Source organism: Cyprinodon variegatus, unplaced genomic scaffold (assembly GCF_000732505.1).
Source record: "Cyprinodon variegatus isolate N-32 unplaced genomic scaffold, C_variegatus-1.0 Scaffold854, whole genome shotgun sequence".
In the NCBI taxonomy this organism is placed as follows: domain Eukaryota; kingdom Metazoa; phylum Chordata; class Actinopteri; order Cyprinodontiformes; family Cyprinodontidae; genus Cyprinodon; species Cyprinodon variegatus.
In genome coordinates this window covers 180,991-189,103 of record NW_015151307.1, presented here as the reverse complement: position 1 = coordinate 189,103, position 8,113 = coordinate 180,991, and the positions used below count along the sequence as shown (strand labels likewise).

Here is an 8,113-nt window from a genome sequence, read left to right as displayed (position 1 = left end):
TTTTTCAATTTCCTTTTTCCATTAACCCGATTTTCTATTTCCCAGTTTCATTAATCAATTTCTCATATATCCCTTTTTTACTTACCCATTTTCTTTTATCTATTTTTAATTTTCCCATTTTCCAATTTCCCTTATTCATTAAGTATTTCCTTATTTTTTAATTTATCACATTCTATTTTCCCCTCTTCGCTTCTGCTTTAATATGATAATGAGGGGCGGTGTCTTCAGGCTACAATGGCAGCCTATTTATTTATTTATTTATTTATTTATTTAATTTTGGCTGAAATGGCTCTCCATACAGAGTGAGGACCATTTTTCCAAATTTAACCATCAAAATAAAAACATTTAGAAGATCCTCAATTCCTTTCTTTGCTTATGATTAGTTTTTATGTTTAATTTATGGTGAGATCTGCTCGTGATTCAGTTGCTTCCATGTTTGGTTCTAAAAAAACAAAATAAATCCTAAAATTTGAGCCTAAGAAGCTGAACATGGAATTAGTGGAAATGTTGTGTTAAATCAGGCCCGGCTTTCAGCAGGTTCACTACGTAACCCCATCCTCTGGGGACCGGGCCATTCTGTAAGCAGACCAAAGCTGATTGTTATCCGGTCGTTCTGTTGGGTTCTGTTTGGTTTAGGAGGTTCTAACCGCTGCCCGGTCTTTAACTCCTCCTCCAGGTCTGCTCCTGCTCCTCCCGTCGCCTCTTTCATCTGTACACCTGAGGAGGCTCCACTCAAACTTCAGCTCCTGCAGGCAGCACATCCAAATGAGCCGGCCGCAACAGCCGAAACTCACCACAGCTGACCACAACGGCGTGAGCGTCATCCAGAGCCAGGCCCACGCCGCCTCTTCCTCCTCATCCCTGCCGGCCGCCGTCGCCGGACTGCAGCAGGTCCCCCAGCTCATCCCTGCCAACCCGTCTACTGCCGGAGGAAAGGCCCTCCCCCCGAGCAAGATGAAGAAGCCCACGGTGGACAAGGACAGCGAAGAGTACCGGCAGCGACGCGAGCGCAACAACCTGGCGGTGAAGAAGAGTCGCATGCGCAGCAAGCAGAAGGCGATGGACACACAGCAGCGCGTCAACGAGCTGAAGGAGGAGAACGAGCGGCTGGAGGCCAAGATCAAGCTGCTGAGCAAGGAGCTGAGCGTGCTCAAAGACCTCTTCCTGGAGCACGCTCACAATCTGGCCGACAACGTGCAGCCGCCAGCCGGCGTGGAGGGCGCCAGCCCCGCGCCCAACAGCAATCCCACCAATGGGCAGTGAGGGGCGGGGCCACGGGGACGTCTGCAGGTTCTCTGGGAACAAGCCTCATTTTCTTCTCCGCGTTTCTTCATGGATCTTCTTCATTACTTCCATTGCGGCCCCGCCCCTTTCATGATGTCACTTGGAGACGTTGCCCCGCCCCTTCCCATCACGTCACCCGCAGAAACGACTTTCCCTCTAATCCAGTAAAATCTGAGACTGACGCCCGGGCCCCGCCTCCTGACCGGGCGGAGGAGCAGCGGCGGCGGACTGAACTGGTTCTGTCAGAACCTTCCCGCTGCGTGACTCCTGCTCGGTTCTGTGACCACGTTTTTATTCCACCCAGATTTTAAATCCTTTCACTACACGGCGGCGTTAAAAGGCGGTTCTGCCGGACCTCCAGTGTGACTCTGATGCGGGTCGGAGCCGGCCCGCCTACTCAGGAGGCAGAACCGTCCTTCAGCGTCGGGTTTTCTCAGCAATGTTGCACATGTTTTCTGTTGGATCAGTGGAGTGTTTGTGTCTGAGCTGGTTCTGGTTCTGGAACCAGGAGGGAGAAGAGGCAGGGAACGGGTTCAGGTTCTGTCAGGACCGTCTAAAGAGGCGACGCAGAAAACCTTCCGCTTCTCGGTTCTAACCGACCAGAACCAGCTGTACCTTCTAAGCGTTTCAGCTGGACCAGAACCATCAGTTTGTCCAAATCTAAAGAGAAGCCATCAGAACCGCCAGACGGGTTCTGGAACAGGAAGCTGCTCGCCCTGGCCCAGGCAGAACCAGCCTCCTCAGGAGAACCGCATCTCTGGTTCGGCGGGTCGGTAGATAGAAGCAGAGTTACCTAATCTGCGGTTCTGGTCCAGGAATCCTCACCCGGTTTAAACCCGGTCACCATAGCAACCCGCTTCCTTTGAGTGAGAGAAACATTCAGGAGTTTTTCCCCCCTCCTGCTGGGCCTCTGGTTCCCATGGAAACATGATGCTTCAGCATCAACCTGAGTGGATCATCAGGTCCTCCTGGGGTCAGAGGTGACCTGCCAGGTGTCTGAAAATCGAACCTTTGATCCTGCGTAGAAACCTGGACTCGTCGGATCGGATCGGACCGACCAGAGAGGTTCTGCTGAGGCCCTGAACCCAGCAGCCTGCTCACCTTTCTACTGTCTCTTCTTCTCCAGCAGCAGCAGCATGTTGTAAAGGGAAATGATGCATGAGAATACGGGGGGGGGGGTTAATTTTCTTTTTTTTATATGGGGGGGGGGTTATAAATTAAACCTGAGTCTAAAATTTCTGCTGTGTTCCGACTCTTCCTTCAAAGCTGAGGTTCTTTTCCATATTTTCGTTCTGATCGTGTTTTAAGTCTTTGGGCTTTTTTCATTTGTTTGATGTTTTTGTAATAAAAGGAAACGTTGACGCCTCTAAAGGTGTTTGATTCAATCGGACCTGGAGCACAGATGAAGTCAGAACCAGCGTCTGCTAACCCACTGGGGCGTCAAAAGCAGCGTTCAATCCATCACAGGCTCTACAGGAAACCAGCGTGAACCCAACCTACGTTAAACTACATTACCCACAATGCTCTGCTGCAAGGGCTCCTGTTTAGAGCTGATTTTTGATTCTCCACCACAGGAATAAAAAACAAAAAAATGTAAATCTTAAAATAAAACATTTAACTTAGTTTTTTTAATAAATCTATTAAATTTTCTTAAGGGACTGGGTCGTAGATCGGGCCCCATATGGTTCCGGATCCCATCGTAAATGGGCCGATAGAACCAGGAACTTTTCTTCATGAGGAAATGTGAGGATTTATCAGAATGCTGGGCAAATATGGACTAACACACTGCAAAAAAAAATCAAAATCTAGTCATTTTTTTCTTAAAATAAGTGAATTTGTTCTTAAATTGAGAAGGTAAGATATTTCCAACGGAACAAGACAATTTAGATTTAAAATAGTCTTATTTCAAATGCATATTATTTCATTTTAAGAGTAAAAATTCTCATTCCATTGGCTAATTATCTCATTTACCTATTAAATCAAGGGTAAATACACTTGATTTAAGAAATGTGGACTTATTTCTAGATTGCTGGTGAAAGTTCTCAGTCATCCAGGTCATCGTCCTTCCAAAAAAAAGGAAATTAAAAACAATCCAGTAGATTTTGTTTCCAAGTTTGCAGAAAGCTTCCTGGATGGGAAACGAAACGTCTTCAAACTTGGAAACAAAGTCTAGTGGATTGTTTTTAATTTCTTGATTGTTTTTCCAGTGCATTAAGGAACCAAAAAGAAAGAGAATCTGATTTGAGCTTCTAACGGGATTCACTGGGAGCGCTAACTGGGTCAGAGTTCTGCTCAGCTGACCCAGAATCTTAGCCGGTTTGGGGTTAAATTTTCCAACACCAATCATGGAGTTGGTTCTGAACCTAAACGGGCTGAACGAGTTACATCATCAACCAGTGGGCAGCATCATTCTTTCCAGACCCGATGGTCCCAGACAGTTCTGGTTCCAGGTTCTGGTCTGAAGAACGTCCCGCAGTAAAGGCTGGAATGAACATGGAGCCTGAACACCTTCACCTGCCGTCATGTGCTGCCTGATAAAATCTGAGCCGTGACTAAACGTCTCAGAGTGAATGATTGACACGATGACATCATGACCTCACCCAGACGGCGTTTCAAAGGTCAGACAGCAGGTTGACGGCCGTCAATCTTCTGGGTAAAGAACCAGTCCTTCCATTTCCTGTCGTCATGTCAACACCGGAGAAACTGGAGGGATGGAGACTGGAACATCAGCTTTTCTCTGTTTCCACTGAGGCGGGGGGGGGATATCATATGAATTAAAACATTAAAAGTCACAAATTTTTCTAAAATATTGCGTTTAAAGAACATTGAAAGTGTATTAAAGTGAAAATTAATAATTGTTTTATGAATTTCTACATACATGTTTTACCCGTCTAGACCTGTAATGCTGCGTTCACACCGGACGCAGCAGGTGCGACAGAAGCAGCGAGTACGGAAGGCCGACTGGTTTAAAAACACGCAAACAACATGTGATTAACGCGTTGTTTACGCGCTCTAAACGTGTTAACCACATGTGGCCGATTAAAAGGCAAAGACAACGCGTTGACAACGCGCAAACAACGCATTAATCATGTGTTGTTTGCGCGTGGAAATTCGTCTGTTTTTAAAGCAGTCGGCCTTCCATAAGCGAGTTTACATGCAAAGTCAATGGTTGACGAGTTTTGAGCAGCAGGCGCAGCGCGTTGGGCGTGTTTAAGCATCTGACGCTCGTGGCGCGCCACAAACGCGCCGCTGCTCGAGATAGAAAATTTGAACTTTTCCTGCTCGACGCGCCGAGTCAACCAATCAGAGAAGCTGATCTGGGAGCTGGCAGAGAGAGAGATACAAGCTGCTTCAGCTGCGCGTCAGAACTAACTGGTACAAGCAGCAAAAATGAAGCAGCAGGCGCCATTTTGCTGCGTCCAGTGTGAACGTAGCATAAGTTTCATTATTCTTTTTCTCAGATTCAAAGCGGGAAAAAAAGACAGATTTCATCAAAATGAGGGAAAAATATGGTTGTAAATGTTTGTTGTTGCTTTTCTTCTGGACAGGTAAGTTCAAGTTTACTTTGATAAAATCTGTGTCATTGCCTGAGAGGCGTGCTAACAGAGCGGCCATCTTGGGTCAGACCAAGCTACACGTCATTAGAGGTAAATGGTGCTTTATGACCTCAGACTCTCTGAATTCAGTGAACGCTCAACTCATTTCTGGATAAACTGACAGATTGAAAACTTTAATGTTTTAAAGGCAACATAGAACCAATTTATTGATGTATATAATTTTCTATTTAATCCATAATTATGCTTTTTTATTGACGGTTAACTTCCAGTTCTGCCTCTCAGGATGCCCTGGTTTATTTCAGCCTGTGGGTGGAAACATAGAAGGAAACCAAATCCAGTGGAATTATCTTTCATTAATTAGATTTTATATTAAATCATCGTTTCACGTTTCAACACAAGAGGTGGTGATGCGTAGCAGGAATGCAAAGGAAGCATATATGGAAGTAAATCTGTTCCTAATGTATTAACTGTGAAATAGTAATGTGCATTTTTAGCTTGAAGTGAAAATATAGATATAGTGACAATGATTTTTATTATTTTTTTAGTTTGAAAATGTTTCCTGAATATATTTTAACACAGGAAGAGTCAGAACAAACATACAATATTTATATTTCAGTGACATTTTTAATTTAAATCCCAGCGTTACAGATTTACTTCCATAGTGGCGGCTGGTTTTCAAGCGGAACCCCTTCAGAACCAGAACCGAGCCCAGGTTTGTTTCCAGCTGCTCACTTCTTGGTCTTCACAGCTTGTTCTGGACATCTGAACCATGCATGAGGCTCTCCCTGTCTTTCCTCAACTCCCTGCATCTCCAGGCGCTGAAACACGTCAGAACCTGAACCTTCAGACATAAAAATGAGTGACGGCCTCGTCCTCAGCCGCCCGGACATGTTTGTTTGAAATCCACCTCCTGTGAGATTCTGGCAGGAGTTTTCCTTCAGGAACATCTGGAACATGTGTTCTAGGCTCCTCTCCTGCTTTCTGTCCGCATTGCACACATCTGCAGCGTGTGAGGAGGCTCCTCTGAGGCTTCTGATCCGCCGTGGCAGAATCTCACAGTGATGAAAACATCTGGCAGGTTGGTTTCCAACATGTGCACCTGCTCGCTGCGGGCAGTTCAAAGGTCAGAACCAGGAGGACCGCCCGCCTCAACAAGCGCCGAGTGAAGAGAGCGAGGATGCGATGAAGGCTGGGTTCATTCTGGCTGCCTCCTGAGGAGGAAGGCTGGAGAACATCCGCCTGATGCGGAACCTTTAACCAAGCCATGATCAGAGGTCCAGCTGCTCTGCGAAAACAGAGACACCTGCTCAGATGCTGATGGACCCAAACGGCAGCAGGACATCGGCAGACGGACCAAACATGGAGACCAGGTGGTTCTGATGGACCCAACGAGGAGCAGCTAAGAAGGAGACTAAACGGCCAGAACAGGAAGATCTAAGAGATTTAAGTTAAACGAAGGAACTGGTCTAGAAAATGTCTCTAATTGGATTTTACATTTTTAGACGATCCTGTTTGATTCTTTCTTCATCCAGGGTTCTACGCATCGTTTAATAGTTTCCTTCTGTTTTTGCTTTAGTTTTTTTCTGATTTCATCCCAGTTTTATCCATAGAATACCCAGTTCTTTAATGGTTCTATCCCAGCATGATGCTGGTTTTATGATCCTCTAATCAGCCTGCTTTCTGTTTTATTATCCTCTTCACTTCTATCCACATTTATTCTTTTATTCATCGTTGTTGTATATTTTTAAATCCTGGTGTTTCAGATATTATATTGGAGTAGCAGCAACTGCTGCTACCATTGACCTAGAAGGGTCAAAGGTCATCTGAAGTTTATCATTCTGCTCAGAGAAGATTATTCCTGAGAGGAGAGGATCTCAGACAGCAGCGGACACCTCAGCCCAATGAGCAGGAAGCTCAGAGAAAGAATATACAGGTCAAAGGTCATGACCAGTTTGGAAGGGCTGAAGAGGAGATAATCGTCACAGGGTGAAGATGAACCGGCTCAGGAACGGAGAACGTGCTTCTAGTTTGCAGGTTGAATGAAACCAGCTCCACAGAACCTTCTTTCAGCTTCTCTTTAGGTGGAACAGAACTTAGGGACCTGTGGAGGGTCAGAAGATGAGGAGGCCGAAGGTGAAGCTGTTTCTTCATGGTGGACCATGAAGCTCCAGCTCAGAGAGAAGCTGTCAGAGCTCCAGATGTCTGTTTGCAATCAGGGTCGCAGTGATTGACAGCATGAGGCTGAGGCTGTCAGGATGAGTTAGATGATGGAAGGCGAGCAGCAGAGACACCTCCAGTGGTTCTGATTCATGGTGGAGACCCATCACGTCATCGGGAGTTTGGCAGCAGCGCCGAGCTCTACGCCGCTGATCTATTCCAGCTTTCACAGCTCGTAAACAAGATAAACGCTCGGCACCGACTCGGCTGCATGTCAGTGAGCTACAGCCGGGGGAATGTTGGGGAGATACTGAAGGAGGGTGAGACGGGCCTCCGACCCCCGAGGGAGCGGTCCCAAACTTCTACAGGAGTCCACTAGAACAGTAACGTCCCCCATAAAGGCACCGGGAACCTCTGCAGGACCCAGAGGACCAGAACCTCCAGTAGGGACCTCTGAGTCCTTCCTTGGTTCCTTCCATGCTGGTCCTCTGGAGATGGGATTAGTTTCTAACTTCCATCAGATGGTCAGAGGAAACTGAAGCAGAGTTTTCCTCTGCAGGGTGGAAAAGGGTGGAGGAAATGCCATGTGGTTCCTGTAACCAGTTCAGCTCTGGTGTTCAGTTTGGTGCATCTGCAGAACAACAGACTGGGAAAGCAAAGGATGCCCAGACTCCCAGGATCCTCCAGCTGTGGTATTTATTCAGTAGTTTGAGTTTAGACCCACGATGATAGCAGGAAGAATTTTATTATCAATTATGAGAAAGAAAACTGAATGAGAGTTGAGGAAAACTGGAACCCTGATGGGAAGAAGAACAGTTAAGAGAAGGAAGAAAAATCTATATAGTAAAGTAAAACAGAGCAGAAGAGAGCTACAAAGAAAAGTATCTACAGAGGGAAGAGGACAGAGAAGACTGAATGGTCCAGATGTTTGTATTTACTTTTATTATTTTTATTTTCCTCATGTCACTCTCCCTTTAGGGGAAGGCAGAGCTCTTTAGGCCTTAAAATCAGACCCTGCTAGCCCTCCTTAAACCCCATCATTCTCATTCCCATCCCAAAGACACAGCTCTAGTTTTATATAAAAAAACTACTAGTGTTAAAGGAATAGTACACCC

At 46.0% G+C, this 8,113-nt stretch overlaps 1 protein-coding gene across 1 annotated transcript in view; it reads left to right on the top strand.

Annotated features, from left to right (window-relative positions):
* The window catches only part of LOC107099282 (CCAAT/enhancer-binding protein gamma-like), a 3,610-nt gene extending 1,333 nt beyond the window's left edge, over window positions 1-2,277 (top strand). The window contains exon 2 of the mRNA XM_015397339.1: window positions 677-2,277. Coding sequence (XP_015252825.1) covers window positions 766-1,263 — 498 coding nt within the window. The 5' untranslated portion in view covers window positions 677-765 and the 3' untranslated portion in view covers window positions 1,264-2,277. The remainder of the gene's footprint in view (window positions 1-676) is intronic.
* Window positions 2,278-8,113: the final 5,836 nt, after the last annotated feature.